Source organism: Haliotis rubra, unplaced genomic scaffold, assembly GCF_003918875.1.
Source record: "Haliotis rubra isolate DU_JTF1 unplaced genomic scaffold, ASM391887v1 Scf30, whole genome shotgun sequence".
Taxonomy (NCBI): Eukaryota; Metazoa; Mollusca; class Gastropoda; order Lepetellida; family Haliotidae; genus Haliotis; species Haliotis rubra.
Genome location: NW_025766969.1, coordinates 3,410,546 through 3,433,313, shown reverse-complemented (window position 1 = coordinate 3,433,313; position 22,768 = coordinate 3,410,546). Strand labels below are relative to the sequence as shown.

Sequence of the window (22,768 nt, the reverse complement as noted above, 5' to 3'; positions counted from 1 at the left end):
TATTTTCTCCCCTGCCGTGATATTGCTGGAATATTGCTAAAAGCCATGTGTCCAAACTGCCTCATAGTGTGTACTACCCATTATACTGCCTACCTATATCTCCAATAGAGCACTACCCATTATACTGCCTCACTATATCTCCAATAGAGCACTGCCTCACTATATCTCCTAATGCCTCCCATTATAATGCCTCACTATATCTCCAATAGAGCACTACCCATTATACTGCCTCACTATATCTCCAATAGAGCACTACCCATTATACTGCCTCACTCCAATATCTTATACTGCCTCACTATATCTCCAATAGAGCACTACCCATTATAATGCCTCACTATATCTCCAATAGAGCACTACCCATTATACTGCCTCACTATATCTCCAATAGAGCACTACCCATTATAATGCCTCACTATATCTCCAATAGAACACTACCCATTATACTGCCTCACTATATCTCCTCACTATATCTTCAATAGTGTATAAGCTACCCATTATTCTGCCTCACTATACCCATAGAGTATACCCATTATTACTGCATCACTATATCTCTAATAGATAACTACCCATTACTGCCTCATTACACCCAATAACGCACTGTCCATTAATGCCTCTATATGACCGTATACCCAAATTACCCAATACCCAATAAATGTACTACCCATTATACTGCTCCTCACTATATAACGTATGGTAGACCCTATCAATCTATATGCTCTCACTATATCTAAATTAGCCAATACCCAATAAATGTACTATACTTCTTCTACAATCTTAATAACGTAATGGACTATCAATCTAATATGACCGTATAATCCTAACTGTACCCATGGGCAATATGTGTACTATCCCTTTTTCTACACCCAATAACCCCCTACCCATTAATCTATATGACTGTATATTGCAAATTACCCAATACCCAATAAATGTACTATCCCTATTCTACACCCATTAACGTACTGCCCATCTATATACTGACAATAGTGTACCCACCCATTGTACTGCCCTTCACTCTATTCCAATAACGTACGACCCATTAATCTATATGACCGTATCACCTATAATACCCAATAAATGTACTACCCTTATTCTATTACCCAATAACTCACCCATCAATCTAATGGTCGTACCTACCCATTATACTGTACTATCCTTAGTCTACACCAATAAGCACGACCCATCAATCTACATGCCGTATACCTATATTACTCCAATACCAATAAATGTACTATCCCTTCTTCTACTTGCCCAATAACGTACGACCCATCAATCTATATGACCGTATACCCAAATTACCCAATGCCCACAAATGTACTATCCCTTCTTCTGCACCCAATAACACGACCCATCAATCTACATGGCCTATACCCAAATTACCCAATAAATGTACTATCCATTATTCTGCACCCAATAACGTACGACCCATCAATCTATATGACCATACTAATTACCGTATACCCATTAAATGTACCTCACCCATATTCTTCAATAATGTACTACCCATTATCTACATGACTATATCTCCAAATAGAGCACTATCCCATTATACTGACCCATCAATCTATATGACCGTATACCTAAATTACCCAATACCCAATAAATACTATCCTCATTCTACACCCAATAACGTACGACCCATCAATCTACATGACCGTACCCAAATTACCCAATGCCTCACTATCCCTTATTCTACACCCAATAACGTACGACCCATTATATCTACATGACCGTATACCCAAATTACCCAATAAATGTACTGCCTCCACTCTACACCCAATAACGTACGACCCATCAATCTACATGACCGTATACCCAAATTACCAATACCCAATAAATGTACTATCCCTTATTCTACACCCAATAACGTACGACCCATCAATCTACATAACCATATAGTGTTACCTAATAAATGTACTATCCCTTAGTCTACACCCAATAACGTACGACCCATCAATCTATATGCCGTATATCCAAATTACCCAATACCCAATAAATCTACTATCCCTTATTCTACACCCAATAACGTACGACCCATCAATCTATATGACCGTATACCCAAATTACCCAATACCCAATAAATGTACTATCCCTTATTCTACACCCAATAACGTACGACCCATCAATCTACATGACCGTATACCCAAATTACCCAATAAATGTACTATCCCTTATTCTACACCCAATAACGTACGACCCATCAATCTACATGACCGTATACCCAAATTACCCAATAAATCTACTATCCCTTATTCTACACCCAATAACGTACGACCCATCAATCTATATGACCGTATATCCAAATTACCCAATATCCAATAAATCTACTATCCCTTATTCTACACCCAATAACGTACGACCCATCAATCTACATGACCGTATACCCAAGTTACCCAATAAATGTACTATCCCTTAGTCTACACCCAATAACGTACGACCCATCAATCTACATGACCGTATACCCAAATTACCCAATACCCAATAAATCTACTATCCCTTATTCTACACCCAATAACGTACGACCCATCAATCTATATGACCGTATACCCAAATTACCCAATAAATCTACTATCCCTTTTTCTACACCCAATAACGTACGACCCATCAATCTACATGACCGTATATAAAATTACCCAATAAATGTACTCCCTTATTTCTACACCCAATAACGTACGACCCCCATCAATCTATATGACCGTATACCCAAATTACCCAATACCCAATAAATGTACTATCCCTTATTCTACACCCAATAACGTACGACCCATCAATCTATATGACCGTATACCCAAATTACCCAATACCCAATAAATGTACTATCCCTTATTCTACACCAAATAACGTACGAGCCATCAATCTATATGACCGTATACCCAAATTACCCAATACCCAATAAATGTACTATCCCTTATTCTACACCCAATAACGTACGAGCCATCAATCTATATGACCGTATACCCAAATTACCCAATACCCAATAAATGTACTATCCCTTATTCTACACCAAATAACGTACGAGCCATCAATCTATATGACCGTATACCCAAATTACCCAATACCCAATAAATGTACTCCATATTCTACCTAAACACCCAGTAATGTACCACACATTAATCTACACTCAATAATATAACACTGATTAATCTACATTATTCTACATCCAATAATGTAACACCCTTTAATCTACATTACAGTTTACCTAATACTGTACAAATCCAAAACTTCATTGTTCTCTGAGGGCGGTGGGGTAGCCTTGTGGTTAAAGCGTTCGCTCGTCACACCGAAGACCCGGGTTCGAATCCTCACATGGGTACAATGTGTGAAGCCCATTTATGGTGTCCCCGCCGTGATATTGCTGGAATGTTGCTAAAAGCGGCGTAAAACTAAACTCGCTCACTCACTCATTGTTCTCTGCCCAATATCGTACCGTCAATGTTGGACCTACACGTTTATCAGACAACGTAAAATTATCTAATTTTATCTCACTGTTTCACAAATAACACCGTTTTCCAACCTTTCTCATTATCTCCTGTTATCATTATCGTGTCATTGGCCTGATCATTAAGATGTAATGTAGGCTCTCTTGACGTCACTTTGATCGAGATTTGAAAATACATACGCAAATATATATATGACAAACAAGTTAACGGTTTCTTCCAATCTTTGGCCTCAGAGACTGGAGGATGTTATACCGTATAGTTAACGAGAGGCGGGCCATTTGGTAATATGTGACAGCTTGGTTTTGCCCCTCTTTTTAGCAATGTTCCAGCCATATAACTTCGGGGGACACCAGAAATGGGCTTCACGCACTGAATGCATGTATCAATGAACTTCGGCGTTATCACCAGATGCTTATCCACTAGGTTATCCCATCCCTTGATGAAGAGTGAGTGAGTGAGTTTGCTTTTCCGCCGCTTTTAGCAATATTCCAGCAATATCACGGCGGGGGACACCAGAAATGGGCTTCACACATTGTACCCATGTGGGGAATCGAACCCGGGTCTTCAGCATGACGAGTGAATGCTTTAACCACTAGGCTACCCCACTGCCCCCCTTGATGTAGAATGGTCGGTCATGCAGTACATGTAAATTGCTAAGCCTGGTTATAGAATGTTCAAGTGATATGTAAGCATATTATCACTGATCCAGTTTACATGTTGAAACTCATTGATATAATATATCAAACTATTTCTGAAAAGGGTCTGGTCATCGGTTCTAGGACAGTGAAATAGTAAGATTTGTTCTTACCGTTCTATTCTCGTTTTGACTGCGGACACGTGTATGATGTATTTCACTGTAGTGGTTAATCTGTAGGCTACATAGACAATGACGCATTGTCGCCAAGGCACTGATTACATCGGCCAGACCTTGGATAAAATGGGAGTGAGTGAGTTTAGTTTTACGCCGCACTCAGCAATACTCCAGCTATATGGCGGCGTGGATAAAATGGACAACAGACTGTGAAGCAAGTAGTCATTAAGTCTTGCACGGGAATTTCATTAATTGGCTCCTCCCGTCAATATAACATTTCGTGGAAACTAAGCAAATGTGTGAGAGCCGACTTAACAGATCACGTGACGAAACAGCGCGGGTCATTGCTCATAATATCAACCACTGGTTTGTTTGGCCCAGAAGAGATTACTTGCACATTGCCTTGATATCGCTACGGATGCGTTCCGTGTGCAACAAACGCAATACATGAGCTTAATGATTCTTTTACGGGCGCCTCAAACAGTACGCGACGTATCACGTGATCTAAACTTTCCGGACTGAAGTTTTCGCCAACACGAAGTTTTACCCACGCTGTGGAACAAGAATGGCAGTCGCGGAGGTGTGCCTGTATGTCGTGTTGACTGTAATCTACGGCTACGCTGTCAGGTACGAGTGGGTCTACGCGGCTGTCAGCGCTCACATCTACGGTGGACAATTCAAGTTTTTAACCTTCTGGAATGCGGTAATTTCAATTTACAAATAGACACGGCGAGGGCTTCCTGCAGTTTATGTCATTTACTTAATGACCTTTTGTAACCATGGTAACCGTACCGAATAGATACGTTGTCACAAGTTTACATACAATCTGTTGCTATCAACAAAACACCAAACCGGGTCCCAATGTACAGGGACGTCTACCTCCATTAGTCTAATCAGTATTGATGTTGTTTACGTATGAGTGACTTTTTATACATCTGATAGCTAACTCCAGCTATATCACGATGGACTGTAGATAATCAAGCGTTGGCGAAGACAACTAGTGATCGATCGCATGAACAATAAGTCAAACCCTATACCACAGGTTTATTACACCCCTATTCTCGTAAATGTCTTTAACAACAAACGTTGGGGTATTTTCTACCCCGAATTTCCCACGCGGGTATTTTGGGTAATAAAAATGAAAGACAGCACATCGAGAGTTCGGGGACAAATATGCACAATTGTTATACTTCATTACCAGTAATTAGAACTTGTTACAATGAAATCTATTTTGAAATAACATGTTCGTGTGGCGTATATCCAAGCAACCCTAAACGTTTACTGAAGCGTTTAGTGATAAGATAAACACACGTAAACAAACCAACGCGGAACCTAGCTCAACAGCGAGTTAGCATTTGTCAAATACAGCTCTTGTCCCCTTGACGGGGAGACGCACTTGCAAGAGCTTGTCCATGCTCAATATTATGTCATATTCAATAATTACGCATGTCAGGTGGTCAGTAGAGGTAATCCGGGTCATGTCTAATGTTATTCTAACCATTCAAAACCATAAGTCGTGAATATTTTATGATATATACACACAATGCTGTGGTCCCTTTACCTTGACAGTGTTAAAAATAACCGGTTGCATTTTGTACGCTTCGGCACACAAGAATCTGCCTGTATATACATATCCCAGTTGTCGTATTTGTGACCTCGTGGGACACGATCTGACTGAAATAAAATAATTGCATGTTAAACTAAAATAAAGGACCTGTGCAGTCACTATCAGATTTAGATCTCATATTCTAAAACTGTAAATTTGACATGCTATGAATGATGTATGTATATAACTATGTATTGCCCCGTAATGTTTCTAAATATATTCATACCTGTTCGTTCAGAGCGTGTTTGGAATAAGACATGACAGGGCAGTTTACTTTACAGAGGAAGTGCACATAATGCTCCAGTTGCTAGGGAGGAAAAATGTCGGTACGATTTCAGCAGACGATATCCTGTCCACTCTAGACTTACTGTCAGTCTTTTCTATACCGAAAGAATGTGATAAAATTATACATAGATAGAGATGTTGTTAAAATCTATGCTGGTAAATACCATTTGCAAATCATTTTGTGTAACTGCTAAACGTTCGGCCCTTATATATTTATTAATAACATCTTCGAAGTCATTTTGCATCAACTGGGGCATGCTAGATGTTGCAATGAAAATTGTATTTTATGACAGGAAGGGCGCCACTTTTCCTTTCCGTAGCCCCAACCGAGGACAGTGAATGACACAGGCTTATACATCTGGTCACTATCAACATGCCGATGACTGCCATATGTGATATTGTTTCCCTCAAGACTATTCAAATGATATGCATATATCGTCTATATACGAACGTAAAGTATATATGGAATGACTAGAAAATGTTGGACTATTGGACCTTCCTGACTAATCGTGGCTATTCATGCATTTTGTCAGATTTTAATTCAGGTCATGTGTAATTTCTAGCAAACGTGACTTGCATGATGCAATTTCCCAATCTCACAAAAATAGCATGCTTTTGGCTAAAGATATACTGTGTGTATTTGTGTCACTCCATTTATTGGACGACCACGACGAAGTATGAGATTGGAAGTCTCGAAACGGAAATTTTATCTGGATAAAAAAGGTGCAGTGCGGCTTAAAATATGAGGTGCGAATAGAGATACACTGTCATAATTTTTTTTATCCCGCTAGCAGCCGGGTGTCCGCCCGGGAAAGCCACATTTGAAAAATACCAACTTCTGCTTTCACGATTTTTTTCATGAAACGCACGTCTAGTACATGGAGATGTATGAAATGCGCTGTTTCAAGAGACTGTGCAATAAATGGCCTTAACGCACGCGCAGCACCGGTACAATACTAAATAGAATTGACCCGTGAAGATCCGGGTTACAATTGATCTTCAGTGACCCATGCTTGTCGTAAGAGGCGACTAACGGGATCGGGTGGTCAGACTCGCTGACTTGTTTGGCACATCGATTATTTACAGACCGCCGCCATAAAGCTGGGATATTGCTGAGTGCGGCGTAAAACTCACTCACTACATGGAATTGCTATCTTTGTTGTCTGTAGTGCCGTTCCAAAAGACAGTGGGTTTTACCGCGGGACACAGGACGTACTACAATGAAACAAACGTGACATGGTTAGAAGGATCGAGTGTGAGTGATTTTTGCCAAACGTATATAGTCTAAAAACCAAGTCATTTTTTACGAGGAAGTTGGCACTAAGAATGGCACCTGAATCATAAGAATGGAAAAAAACCGAATGAACATTCTCAAGTTCTGTTGCATGCACGTGTCATCAGTGTCAATAATTTCCCTCTATCACTTCTGTGTATATATTTTATAAAGTGCGTAACATCATGGAATACAGTATTCGGGGTGGTATAAATGTTGAATATTTTCATGATCACGTCACACTCGCGATAATGTTATTATTGTAAGTACATTTATAAACACAATATCCCATACAAGACGTCACGATCTTCTGTGACGTCAAAAACAATCTTTGAATTACGTCAAAAGTGCCACAGTACGCACCATTATGACGCGTCTTATTCGTATGTGTTTTTCAACAATTTATTTTAGGAATACGGATTATTACTTCTTAGCATGATCGTCATACTAGTATCGAACCTTGGCACACGAGCATCGAACACACATGGAACACCCAACCAGATGCTACTGCATTCGTCGGTATAAATATGCCTTCTGTGGAGTCTCCAGCATTGTATTTCACGAGTACAATTCATTTCAATTTTATTGAATTGAAACAGAATAGTATTTGATTGAAACTGATCCAAACGTGTGACATTTTACACCCTTAAAATGTAAGTTACAGTGTATCACAAACACATAAACGCGAATAAATGAGCAAGTGCCGGCTATTGAACTGAACGCTGCATGGCAGATGGCATTGCAGATCTGCTGTGAACCTTCTCTATTAGTCACGTGACCACACGCCGCTGTCGTCGATCGTTCGGAGCTTCATCCGCGACAGCAACCATGGATGCAGTTCAAAGCGTGTTGTTCTTTGCTGTTTTTGCGGGGTATTCTTACTCCGTTTGGTATGACGTCTTCGAGGTCCCGATATCTACAGAAGGAATTGGGGGCAAGCTCATGTTCCTTACGTTTTGGGATGCGGTAATATTTTTCTTCTCTTTCATCTTTTGTATCATATTCACAGTATTCGTGATAGAGAGATTATTTGTAAAATGTCAATCGTATCTGTAACCAGGGACCGTATATTTTATGTTTTAAAATACCTCTACGTTGTTCGAAGGTGGATTTCACATCGATGTATTGTCAAGTTTCAAGAGAGAATGGAAATCGATATTGTAATGACGACGCAATGATTTTGCAGTTCGATCGAAATGAGCAGCGAATTATTGGTATAATGCTGTATGAAGTCTTGTCTGTTGCCAGATGGATATGGCACATAGATGCCATTCATGGCATTTGTCACACCTCTATGTGTAAACATGATCTGTGTATGTGTGAGTGAAGCAGAAACCATCAGTATCGTCTGTTTCGTATTTGGCGGGAAATATGACAGGATGATTATATATTTGTTAACCTATCCACGTTATATATGAGAAATTATTTATCAGAATTGAGATGCTGAATTTCTATTTACGTGTTCGTCTGTACTGAAACGAGAGCCCGTCTCTCGCAAGCGACGCTCGATCATACGCATCCCCAAACAATACTGCACAGTAAGGGACCGTTCATAATTTATGGCTAGGGGGTGATGATGATTTTAAGAGAGAGGGGGTTCACCCATTTTGTTCTGGGGAGGTAGGGGGTCATCAATTTTGTACACATGTTTCTAGGGGGTCAGCAATTTTGTACATAAAAATATTTTAAAATTATGCTTTAAAAATATGGAAAGGGGAGGGGGTCATTGATTTTGTACATGACATGCAGGGGTCACTTACTTTGTACATAAATTTTAGTGGGGGGGGGGTCATTCACATTGTACATGCTTCTCCATAAAAATCATCATCACCCCCCCTAGCCATAAATTATGAACGGTCCCTAAGTGTCCAGTTTCAGTGATCGCAGGATACGTTACCTGTCCTCTGTCAACCGAATGACCATGTTTGCAGTGGTGGCGAACTGTTTACCTAATGAACCTGCAAGTAGAGTGTTAACGTGTCAATAGGTAGGGTACAATAGCTCTTCATTTTGTTCACACATGTTAGAGAGGTGGTCTATTTCAACACAAAAAAACATCACAAAAACTGATGATGATGATAATGATTATTATGGGAGTAGATTGTACAATATGAATGACACCACCACCACCCCCTACAATGTATGTATAAAGTAACATTTATGGTGTCCCCCGCCATGATGTTGCTGGAATATTGCTAAAAGCGGTGTTAAACCAAACTCAGTCAGTCAGTATAAAGTAAGTGATTCCCCCTGCATGTCATGTACAAAATCAATGACTCCCACCCCCTTCCCATCATTTTGTAGCATATTTTTTTTAAATTAACATGTACACAATTTCTCTCTCTCTCTCTCTCTCTCTCTCTCTCTCTCTCTCTCTCTCTCTCTCTCTCTCTCTCTCTCTCTCTCTCTCTCTCTCTCTCTCTCTCTCTCTCTCTCTCTCTCTCTCTCTCTCTCACACACACACCACCCTAGTCCATGTGTAAGTATGGTCTTAGTATTGTAACCATGGTAACTGATTTTGTTCTCAAATCTATGACAGTTAAATCTAGCCTGGTACTCAGTAAAGCAGATTACACAGTCTGATGTCATAGTAATGCAGGTGCAATACCTTTCCTCTATGTCTCCATTCTGCAGCCAAGATGCCTTGATGAAATGGTGCAGGGGTATAGCTGACGGAAATTAAAATAGATGCAAGCTGGTTACAGTGCATGTCTTTCTTAAACCCTTATAATACTTGTTAAACACAGAAAAACACAAGCAGGCCCAAACTATAGATTTCACAGTTATATCCTACAATGTATAGAAGATGAAACATTAAAACTATAACATATGGAACTAACTCTTCAATGACAATTTTCACAAACGTAGGTGGGTCAACTTGTAAATTTACCAAAGATCAGATACCAATCAACTGAAAGAGAGGGGCCGTGGGGTAGCCTAGCGGTTAAAGCGTTTGCTTGTATCACCGAAGACCCAGGTTCAATTCCCCACATGGGTACAATGTGTGAATCCCATTTCTGGTGTCCCCTGCTGTGATATTGCTGGAATATTGCTAAAATGGGGCATAAAACCATATACTCACACTCACTCACTCACTCACTCACTCACTCACTCACCTAATGAAAGAAGAACAAAGTATAGCCCATATTTTATGAATTTACTTTTATTTGTGTGTGCACAATGATTTCAGATTGTAAACAGTTACTATGTTCTGTTGTATATGTGATACTGCATAAACATCCCAACTTAATAAATTATATTCCTCAGATAATATACAGTGCACCATGATTACCAAACAGTATATAAATCACAGCCCCTTATGATTTTATTAGCATTTCATTAGCAAATGTTATTGAAAGTGTTAGTTCACTATGTACAGTTATAGAATGAATATTTCAGTGGTCATGGTATCAGTGAAATATAGGTACCAGTAACCATGGTAACCATGTTAAAGTAAACTTAGTGTTATGATAATTTCCTGAATTTGAACGTTTCAGATTTCGGTCAGACAACTTTTACTGACATTGACATAAATATCTGGTATTGCAATATAATTTTTATTGGTAATTCACATCATACAGAAAGTTAATTATGTCACAATGTCCTTTTCATATTGATAGGTTAGCACATGGAAGTAAATTTGCATTTAAATCTATATTTATTTAAAGCCATAATAATGCATTTTAAATTTTTCTCATCTAACATATTTATTCTCACAAAGTAACTACAGCTATGCAGCTGTGTGTGCATGTTACTGTATGTACATGATCAGGGATTTACTAAGGTCTAAGGGACCAAGGGGTAGCCTAGTTTAAAGCATTGGCTAGTCATGCCAAAAACCAGTACCAGTATTTGATTCTCACCATGGGGGGGCGGTGGGGTAGCCTAATGGTTAAAGCGTTGGCTCGTCATGCCGAAAACCCGGGTTCGAATCCCCACATGGGTACAATGTGTGAAGCCCATTTCTGGTGTCCCCCGCCGTGATGTTGCTGGAATATTGCTAAAAGCGGCGTAAAAGCAAACTCAGTCAGTCAGTCAGTCTCACCATGGGTGCACTGTGTGAAGCCCATTTTCGGTGTCCCCTGACGTGATATTGTTGGAGTATTGATATAAGCATCATAAAACTGTACTCACTCACTCACTCACTCACTCACTCGGTCTATATATTTCTAGGTCCATGCACCTCATAGTCTTTAGTCATTACTATTGGGGGATCCAAGGCATGTGCATTACGGTCCCAGGCAGGTACAGCGCTTCACTTACATTCCAAGAATTGTATTGTTGTCGTATAGGTTCAAATTATCTACAGCCCAAGCCTGTCATATACTGTAGGGCAAAAGAAAGTATACACTTAATTTGATTTCTCAAAATATTACTTATGTTTTCAAAACATTACTATGCTTAAAACAGTTGCCAAAACACTTCAAACTTAGGTTCAAGATACAGCTATGATACCAATATCTAATAACATCACTATGTCCTATAAACTAGTCTTTGTACGTTTAATTTTCAGCCAGTTAGAAATGTTTGGAACTTCAAAAATGGGTTTTATTTTCTTTTACCCGGCAATTGAGATGATGATTTCAATGTTACACTGAAGAAAGGTACTTGAAGCATCCTAGTTACAATTTTGACAAATTTAATTATTTCAAAACACACACACTTCTATAGATCACCAAAGACATGCATATATGTTATTTGCATCAATGTGTATTGGGTAAAGTATGCAATATTAGGTGTTAGGTAAAACTCTGACTAAATTTTACACACCATAAACACGGCGCTACCAAACATTTATTTTTCGTGTGAAACACATCTGTTGACAGAAAATGTACACAGGAATATATATACAGATGTAATAAATATAATGAAACAATAAATCAGCATTAGTCATGATACAGTGTACTTTATGGTTTTGGTATAGATTTTGGGAAGCCCTTCATGGTCAAGCTGATTATTAGCAGTGTATGAAATAAACCAAAAACCCAGCCAGACACCAGGGCTGGTAACTTCAAAATGTTACCAGTCCAAAATGAACTTTACTAGACCAGACACCAAGATATATGGTGAATTTACTCAGATGTATGGAACATCTAATATCTATACCAGACCATCAGACTGGCTTGCTGTCAAGTTAGACCGTCCGTCAGAAATCTACCCAGTCTCGGCTGCTGTCGAACGGGCCTTGTTTCATACACTGGTATTTGATTTGTGTTTTAGAAGTCAGTTGTCTGTAGAGCAGTTTGCAATGTTTCAAATGTTGAGATAAACAAAAGAGGGTTGTTTTTTGGTATTAATGATATAATGAAATGAAATCTAGAATCGTTTACAATAATAATAAAGAAATATATCAAAAATCATATAATTACAAACAGAAGCAATGCCAAATATTATATGTTTCATTTCCAATGATACTTAATGCTGGCAAGTTTTATCAATTGGCATGAAGAAAGTGATACATAGAGATAGTGGTTAGTCAGCCAGTAGAGAAAGTGATACCATGCTCTTTATTGGTCCTATTACATTTCCACTAGCGCCAGGCCAACAGGTTCGTGTAGATTTATTAATAGAGTATTCAGATTGGTCCACCTAGGGTGTCTATTGACATCAAAGCCATGGTACAAATATGCCCTGATAATCAATATCTCTACAATTAAATACATCTGTCACTTCATAGAGAAATGTTGATATCGACAATCAGTAGTATCACTATCAGCCAAAATTCAAATAATATATTTAATAATTTGAAACACCTCTACCATGTCTACATTGTTCTGCTAGACATGCTTAAACATAGTGACTATTCAATCCCAATAACGGTCAGCCATTGTTTGTATTGTAAGTTATACATTATTTAGTTAAGGTGAATATATGAATTTTTATCCATATGTTTACAAACGACCAATATACATCTCATAAATATAGTTTGTGTACTCAGGCAAATATTATTTGATCCATGCAGTCTTTTATTTGGTCATAATGGTTGAAGCCATCTGAATCCTTTTGTGACACAACGATGGAAGGACATCTCACAAGAAACAATGTGAAAGCTGAAGACAGTTAACGTCATTCGACAATTGTGATTTCAAAAATAGGAGATCAATTTATTTTTGTAAAAGGGAATTCAGAAGGATTAAGGAAAATGGGTAAAAGAGAAATTATTACGCTTGCGTGTGTGTCATATTGGCTTTGTTAAACCTGTGAGAAGTCATTTATTACCCTTACTCTTGTTTGGGAAATGCCAGAATTCTGACGCTTGTTTTGTTAAATCAGTATGAGGCATATACTGATAATAACAGTGTTCGAAATACCTGCCTGCCCAACCGCCTAAGACGGGTTATTTTTTCAACACGAACTGCCAGATTCTCAAATTCACCTGCCCAACAGCCGGGTTACAATTTAGCCATGTATATGAAGATATTTGGTGGCAGGTAGGTTTTGGTCAGGGCTGGCAAATTTTACATCTAATTAGCCCTGTGGTCTGGCTGAAATATGTGGGAGTTTCATACCCTGATAATAAACTCTATTTGTAATACATTTCTCTTAATAATTATGTTTTTCAACACAGTGTAAGTATGAGCAACATGTATCAGAGGGATCAATTGAATGTGAATAGTGAAATAAATCAATTCATTTATAGAAAGTACAATATCCTATGATGAACTTGCAGCATGATGGAATGGGATGTGAATGTGGGTTAGTTCATTGTGTCACAAAATATACCATCTGACACACATTTGAGACAGTCACATCGGTAAGCTTCCTGTATATTAGCAGATCAAATAATATAGCGAGCTTTATTAGAAAATCAGCAAACTGTGGAGCTTATTAAAACGTGACAATTTCAATTTGCTTCAGAACTTGAGCAATTGAGAACAAAATTACTGTAGTAGAAACATTTTTGATAATAGTAACTAGGCTGTTAAATATTTGCTACACATATGTGTTTAGGCCAGACCAATTTTATTTCTTGTTTTACAGATCCGCTAGTTGTATGTTTTCAAGAATAAGAAAAAAAATATAAAAGAATTTTCCCAACTCAAAAAATAAAAGCCTAATGTTTTTATTGGCCAAAAATGTTACCTTACAAGAAATATTTGTAGATTGTTTTTTTCCCCTTATAGACTTCATAAATTGCCAAAAGTAAAATACTTTTAGTATTTAAACGGAATATTACTTTGACTGGTGATTTTTATTTATTTATTTTTCCTTCCTGCCTTTAGGTTTTCTGAGGACAAAAATCCGTAATACAAGAAATAAATTTGGTCTGGCCTTTCTATAAATAGGACTTCAATAAACACAAGAATATACAGACTGTCAGGTACTGTCAGGTATAATTTGGTGCTTGCAGTTTGGCTTAGTGCTGAGTGCTCATGAAGGTTCCTTAAAGACTGGTCCAGATATTTGTCAGATACTTAATAGAGTGAATATCAGCGCATAAAATTAATAATTAAATTTGAAAGCTTTTTAAAAAATGACATTTTTGACATATATCACTCATTTGAAATTAAGAGCAGTGGGAACAAAGAAAGATGTTTAGAAAATAACAAAGCTACACATGTCCCCCACTTTTTGTTTTGTATTTAATTTATGATATTATTTATTAACATATTAATAATTGATATACATGCGTCTATAACTATACAGCGATGTTTGTTATATTTTGTAGATTAACTGCACATGAGTTTTCCCTGGTATTTGGTAAAACCCAATAGATCTGTTTTTGTAATTATAAAGATTTTTAGTCTGTGCTATTGTTTAATCAGCACAAATTGAATTATCAGTAGTAAATCATTTATTTCAAACTCTAAAGGTTCCTAACAACAAATACAAAACTCTCCTGTTTACTGTAAACTTTACTGCAATAATAACTGCAAATGTCAGTTTGCATTTGCTGATCATAACATAGACCAGTACAATGCTATTCCTCAATGTGAAAAGCAGTTTAGGGACAAAAATAATCTAAGAATTTGTTTTGAGAATTTTGTGAGATCTTACATGATGTTTTAGTATTAAAATCAGTGAAAAGCAGTTTAGGGACAAAAATAATCTAAGAATTTGTTTTGAGAATTTTGTGAGATCTTACATAGATGTTTAAGTATAAAAATCAAAAATGGGTCACAGATGTATGTCTTTTCTACTTGTCCCAAAGCTTCCTGTAAAGGCATATTTTGTGTATCTTCTGAGATATTTCTGTGTGTACACTGTACATAAATCATCATTCCTTTCATGTCATAAACAATGAAAGGGTCAGTAGATGTCTTTCCTATAATGGTAACATGCTTTGCAGAAAGTAGCATGTTGACAGAGTTGTCTCCCTTCAGAGTTTGAAGTCCACATTCTGAGTTGAGCTGACTTGCACTGCTTTGAGTGACTTGTGACTTGGCAATTGTTGAGGTTACTCACCGAGGACCTTGGGACACAGACTTTATAAAATGGCTTTGCTGAGTGTAATATTCAGTGTGTGCATGTTTATCATGTATCTGTGCAGCATTACCTATAATGTGCTGACAATATCTGATGGTACTCCCAACTGTACTGTGTTCACATTCAGAGGATATGGTGGAAAGTTCAAATACTTAACATTTTTAAATTTTGTAAGTATTTTAATTTTGTCTGAATTTTCTATAAAGATATAGACATGATGGATTTTTGTATATTTTTTATAAGGGTGTTGTGTATTTAAAGCTGGGTAAGTTCTTTTATAAATTCTAAATGATCTCTGCTTTGCTACAGTACACAGAGCAGAGTTCATGGCATGGATTTCACTGTTCTACTGAAGATGTGCATCAGTGGAGTTTCTGAAATCCGAAGTTCTGACATGAATAGACTGATATTCTTCTGTTTCTATTTTTTAGAATACTTCAGTCAGTTCGATAAGATGTGACCTTTGGTGTCACTCCGAGCAGTTAAACTTTATAATTTGAATATATTTTCCATTTCAACCATTTCAAATGTCTCGTCCTTGATCATGTCTGATCTTGTTAATGATTTTTTATATAGAATTGAAACTGCTGCGTATTACAGGTAAACTGAAAACATTCAAACTGACAATTTATGAACAAATAACATGTAAGTAGTTACCTGGGAAGCGATTGAATTTATGTTTGCAGTGTTGGTATTTTAGTTTTAACATCAGTTTTATCAGATTGTGACAAATATTTGCAGATAGAGTGGTGGATAGTATGAACTCATGTGTCAATCATTTCAAGTTGTTCAAGATGTCAGTTCGAATATTGTAGTGGTTTTGTCCCTGAACATGATCTCTCCTCCAACTGCTACAGACGTTCTACTACATTCTGTAGTGATTGTGTCATAGTTATGTAGTGGATGTAGGAAGTATACTGAGTGGGTCGTGATCTGTCCCCAGTTGCTACAGACGTTCTACTACAGTCTGTAGTGATTGTGTGATTGTGTGAGTGGGTCGTGATCTGTTCTCAGTTGCTACAGATGTTCTACTACATGCTGTAGTGATTGTGTCATAGGTATGTAGTGGATGTAGGAAATGTACAGAGTGGGTCATGATCTGTTCTCAGCTGCTACAGACGTTCTACTACATGCTGTAGTGATTGTGTCATAGGTATGTCGATGATCTAGGAAGTATACTGAGTTGGTCGTGATTTGTCCCCAGTTGCTACAGACAGTCTACTACATTCTGTAGTGATTGTGTCATAGGTATGTAGTTGATGTAGGAAGTGTACTGAGTGGGTCGTGATCTGTCCCCAGTTGCTACAGACGTTCTACTACGGCCTGTGTGCTGCCACTGCCGTCATGGGGAGTACAGGAGCACCAAGCAGGGATCCCCGGAAACGGCCAGCTCTTCAGAAGTTCCGAGACTTCCTGCACAACACCCTTGTTTTCCCAGTGGGAACTGTAAGTACTCACATTGCCCAAACACATACTTAAAATAACCATCATGGAAAAGTACATACTCTTAAGTTCTAAACCAGAAAACATTTTAAGGGAATGCTCTAAAAGGGTTTCAAATATCCAGTTACCAAAGTGAAAGTTTACTAATCTATGGATGGAAGTGATGGTATTGTGCAAGATTTCATTGAAAACTTAACATTTTTTTTAATAATCATGTGTATGGATGATGATGATGATGATGGGTGGGGTTTTTTTTCAGTTTGTGGTTGTAACATTTTGGGCAATCTATGCAGTGGACAGAGAGCTTGTGTTTCCCAAGGCTCTTGACAAGTTTATACCTCCCTGGTTGAATCATGTCATGGTGAGTATTGACACAAGTTTATACCTCCCTGGTTGAATGATATTATGGTCAGTATTGATACAAGTTTATACCTCCCTGGTTGAATCATGTCATGGTGAGTATTGACACAAGTTTATACCTCCCTGGTTGAATGATATTATGGTCAGTATTGATACAAGTTTATACCTCCCTGGTTGAATGATATTATGGTCATATACAAATTTATGGTTGAATGTATTGGTTGACAAAGTTTATACCTCCCTGGTTGAATGATATTATATTGGTCCTCCCTGGTTGAGTATTGATACAAGTTTATACCTCCCTGGTTGAATGATATTATGGTCAGTATTGACACAAGTTTATACCTCCCTGGTTGAATGATATTATGGTCAGTATTGATACAAGTTTATACCTCCCTGGTTGAATGATATTATGGTCAGTATTGATGAAAGTTGATACCTCCCTGATTGATGAAGGATAATACCTCCCTGGGACTGAGATTGACCTGTTTACAAGGGATATCACATATCATATGTCGTATATCTGTTCATATATTTATTCAGGTTTTGTTACAGTATGTCAATATGCGTAGGGTTAAGATGGCTGACCATTTCCCATGCACACACTAAGTCAACTGAGGTTTAAGCACATCATGTGCTTCGAATGTGAAAGAGAGTTACCTCCCCAAAGTCTTTATCACAGATATACCACAGGGTGGTAGTGGAATTGGGTTAAACGTCGTGCTTGAGAATATTTTGCTCATATGTCGACACGCATGTGTGTGTATGTGTATGTGTGGCTGCTTGTACTAGCCCAGACTTAAGCTTGTTTTATAGTGCTAGCCCCCAGAGATACCATGCCGCAGTGAAGCATGAATACCCCTCTCAGACACATTAGACTGACTCCGAGCCGACCAGTCCTTGCTGTACCCATGAATGCCGAGCGCCAGGCAGGGACCAACAAGTACCATATTTTAACGTCTTTTTGGTATGACATGGGGATCAAACCCGCAATCTTCCGCTCTCCGGGCAGACCCTCTAACCACTACACCACGGAGACGGTCATATACCAGAAATGTTGAAACAAGTAAATATTTGCTTTGTGGCCATCTGATTATATGGCGAAAGTTCAACATAAAGTTGATGACCCACTTGCTCTGCCCAAATGTCCTTCATTACCTCAGCCAGTCAGAACTGGTTTCACCAACAAGTTCATATGATTAGGGACCGTTCATAATTTATGGCTAGGGGGTGATGATGATTTAAGGGGGGGTCACCCATTTTGTTCTGGGGAGGTAGGGGGGTCATCAATTTTGTACACATTTTTCTAGGGCGGGTCAGCAATTTTGTACATAAAAATATTTAAAAATTATGCTGAAAAATATTCAAAGGGGAAGGGGTAATTGATTTTGTACATGACATGGGGTGGTCACTTACTTTGTACATAAATTTTAGGTGGGGTCATTCACATTGTACATGCTGTACCATAAAATCATCATGACCCCCTGGACATAAATTATGAACGGTCCCTTATCATAATACCAAGCATGGGCAGATCTGTAGGGGTGTCAGGGGGTTCGAGAGAGCCCCCCCCCCCCAATTTGAGCTGTAAGAGAGTTTAAAAAATCTCAGCACAGATTTCCATATAAATGAAGCATTTTATGTAGTATGTGCAAAATTTCTGGATAATCAGGGTTCCTCTGTAATATGTAGGTAATGGAATAAATTACCAGGTGGACACAAATGGTGAGTAGCCTATGTGAGTTATTTCCCTTGCTGGACAAAAACCACTGCTAATCGTAGACTGTGTATCTTTTATGTTGTAACATCCATATTGTCAATGCTGTACATTTGTATTTGGATAGTGTTAGTCAGAACCTGCTACATCCTCTGTTTCAGCACACCTTCATCCTGCCAATCCTGCTGATGGATAAATACCTCAACTATCACCATATACCGAAGAGAAGGAATGGCATTTTGGGCCTTCTTGCATTTGGTTTGGTATATCTCCTATGGTGAGTCAAGTGATATATGCTTCACTGTGGAGGGGGGGGCATAGCCTAGTGGTTACAACATCCACCCATCACATCGCAGGCCCCAGTTTGACTCCCCACATGGTTACAACGTGACTAGCTCACTCGCTTGCTCGCTCACTTCTTCATTAGTCCAGGCACTGGATGCTTGCATGTAATTGTAATAATTGATGCCAGAAACTTTAAACTGAAAGCATCGATCAAATTACTCTGTCAGCCATGTTATAGAGCCTGATCATCCTCATGTCAGCTCAAGGACAAGCATGAGGTACTTCTGACCTGTTCTTGTGCAAAATACTGACAATTGTTCACCTAAAAAACATTTCATGCTTTCAGGATCCTGTGGATTGCCTACTATGCCAACGTGTGGGTGTACCCTATACTGAAAGTCCTGGAGACCCATCAGAGGATCATCTTCTTTGCCTTCCTTCTCATGCTCTTCGTTAGTTTATACCTAGTTGGAGAGGGACTCACCAAATTTCTGTGGCGTAAGTGTTGAATCTACTCATAATCATGTTTTTAAGACTCACAGCCATATCATTCACTTATGTGAACTTCATGAAGTTAGAAAATGAAAATTAACATTTTAGGCTTGTCTGTCTCCAAATGAAAACAATGAATTACAAAATAATTCAAAATCGGAAATAGTTAGTGCAGTACTCGCCAATAGATACACTGTACCCAACAATATCTGCTGTTTGTTATTTTTATACTCATCACTGGAAAAAGTTGTCGACGAAACTATCATCATGTTATGTGTAAAAGTTGACATCTTTAGTGGAGAGGAGAGGAGAGGAGCATAATGATAGGAATAACAGCGCAACCATGCACTGCACATGCTGCATAGTATACGTCGTTGACTGACAAGAGGTGCTACTCAGCTGATGTGAAACAGTTGATTTTTAAGGTGTATGATTTCTTTCAGTGTGAAGCAGAAAGAGGAAACACATTTTCTGCCATCAATAAATACCCGAAACAAACTTCTAAAGCTTTTTTTCTCTGAAAAATGTTGTCTGTCAACATTGGCCTAATGGTCTAGGTTGATGCAAGTTGCATCCCTTGGAAGTGCTTTCTTTTAGTCTGTCAGTACGATAGCCATGCTCATGTAGTTTCCAAATGCTTGTAAACATCGAAGACTGGTGCCAGTACCTCTGCTTCAGACATTGCCAGGTGATATATCTACAAGGAGGTTGCCTTTATAAGGGTGGTTATTTTATGTGTGGTGATATACAGTCTTCTTGACCACAATATTATTTTATTAGATAATTATTAGATTTTTCTCCTCGTTTCTTTGCTAAATGTGAGTTGAAAGGCATGACGTTTTGTGGATATTTAACATTTTAGACAAACCTTTAGAGAAACAAGGCAACCTACCCAGCATTTTCATCTTTTATAGTTATTTGAGGACACTGAAATCTTGGGAGTCGGAATGCTTGGTAGTGAGGCAGATAAGAATCGGATATTTATGATTCATAAAGGCCTTAGATGTTTTGAACATATAATGAGTGACCTCCACAGCTGCCATGTTTGTTCTCCTTTTTTCAGGGAAAGAAATGGGAGCAGTTTTAGCAGCTAAGACAACAAAATCAAGCAAGTCAACTAAGAAGAAGAATCGTTGACAATATTTGTAGTTAGGATTTCATTGTCATCTCGATCATCAAATAGAGTTCACATGTCAGTTCTACATATGTGCGATGTTACTATCCAAGTCATTGATTTCTTTGATTCTGATTTTTGGTCACATGTGAGGTATGTTATTCTTATAATTATGTTTACTTGAAGACTAATTATTATTAGTGCAGAAATATGTTTCATAAAACAAGGGCTGTTTGTTAAAGTTGTTATGTTGTTTTATATTTCATTAAATTTGAAAAGATTCTTCAATTATTTAATTTCATTTTAAAAAGCAAGGTAGGTAGGATAAGAAGAGGTACCTTCTTGTTATAGTTTTTTTCTTTGAGGATTGTTAGACATTTTTAGATTTTCTGTCTGATTACCAGTTTTTGTAGTACTGAAAAAAAGTTTAATTTTTAATTTTTAACATTCTACATTTCTAAATATAAAGGAGGGGTCATCAATAACCATAAATTACTGGTATGAAAAACAAGATGCCATAACATGCCCCTCTAATGTGTTTGTTTGCATTTGAGCTCAGCCACCCCAGCTGGTTTTGTCAAGTGAAGCACATTCTTGTGACAGATGTTAGGGATGTTATGCCTAACCTGTCTACTCTACACGCCTGTGGAGTTTTTCTGAGAGATGATTTGATGGCTAACACTCACTCAGTAGGAATTAAACTTGAAAAAGGCTTGTGTACATTATAACTTCAGTATTTATGTAAACTGGTCTACGATCTCTAATGTGGATTCTTGACTGCATCTGAGCTTTTTGTAAGGTCAAGGTCACTAGAAGTCAAATTATGAAGCATAGTTCAAATTTCCCCAAATTTCATGAAAAATCAAAACATTTTCTAATCATTCATGATTGACGCTCAATAATTACCTCAATACCTGTCATATGTTATTATGTGTCAAGGTGATTTACTAATGAAATGACATAAATAGTACAGGAATTAGTGTTATGATGGTATGGAGATGTAATATTTGTAACACCTTATTAGTTTGCTTTAACAAATTTTCTTGCATGTAATGGCAGATGTCCCCAAAAGCTTGTGAATAAGTTTTATCTTGGGCATATTTTATTATAATTTGAACTTTATATACATGATCTCAGGCAGTTCTTTGCCAAAATGCCAAGGTCAAAGTCATTAAACTTAATGTGGTTATAGCCTTGTTGACAAAAGATAGTCTTCTGTTTCAAAGTTGTACATCATGTGGAAAGTCATCTGGTTATGTCAATATGGTTCTTGATACCTGTCTTTTATTTGGATTGTTTGGGATATTCAGAGAAAAGTAGTAACAGAGTTTGCCTCCGCGTTTGCAAGTAATACAAAAATGTCCAAAATTCTTTGTATTGATTCATGCTATGACAGAACAGCCATAATTACATTCTGTCAACTGTGTGTGTTTAATCTCAGACAGGAACGGTGACTGATAGGGTTACATGACAATGAAAGTTGATTTGTTTTGACAAATTGCATGTGGTCATGTAGTT

The 22,768-nt window shown here is 37.9% G+C and overlaps 1 protein-coding gene across 5 annotated transcripts in view; it reads left to right on the top strand.

The window, feature by feature from the left end:
- The window catches only part of LOC124282619 (androgen-induced gene 1 protein-like), a 29,743-nt gene extending 7,177 nt beyond the window's left edge, over window positions 1-22,566 (top strand). The window contains exons 1-6 of one of the 5 annotated variants that reach the window (XM_046718645.1): window positions 4,759-4,951; window positions 17,139-17,285; window positions 17,542-17,643; window positions 19,521-19,636; window positions 19,991-20,142; window positions 21,200-22,566. In XM_046718645.1, coding sequence (XP_046574601.1) covers window positions 4,814-4,951; window positions 17,139-17,285; window positions 17,542-17,643; window positions 19,521-19,636; window positions 19,991-20,142; window positions 21,200-21,273 — 729 coding nt within the window. In that variant the 5' untranslated portion in view covers window positions 4,759-4,813 and the 3' untranslated portion in view covers window positions 21,274-22,566. Of the gene's footprint in view, window positions 1-4,758; window positions 4,952-8,188; window positions 8,379-15,727; window positions 16,010-17,138; window positions 17,286-17,541; window positions 17,644-19,520; window positions 19,637-19,990; window positions 20,143-20,579; window positions 20,630-21,199 lie in introns of those variants that run through there. The other 4 variants (XM_046718646.1, XM_046718648.1, XM_046718643.1 and 1 more) reach the window with 4 other exon arrangements.
- The last annotated feature ends 202 nt before the right edge of the window (window positions 22,567-22,768 follow it).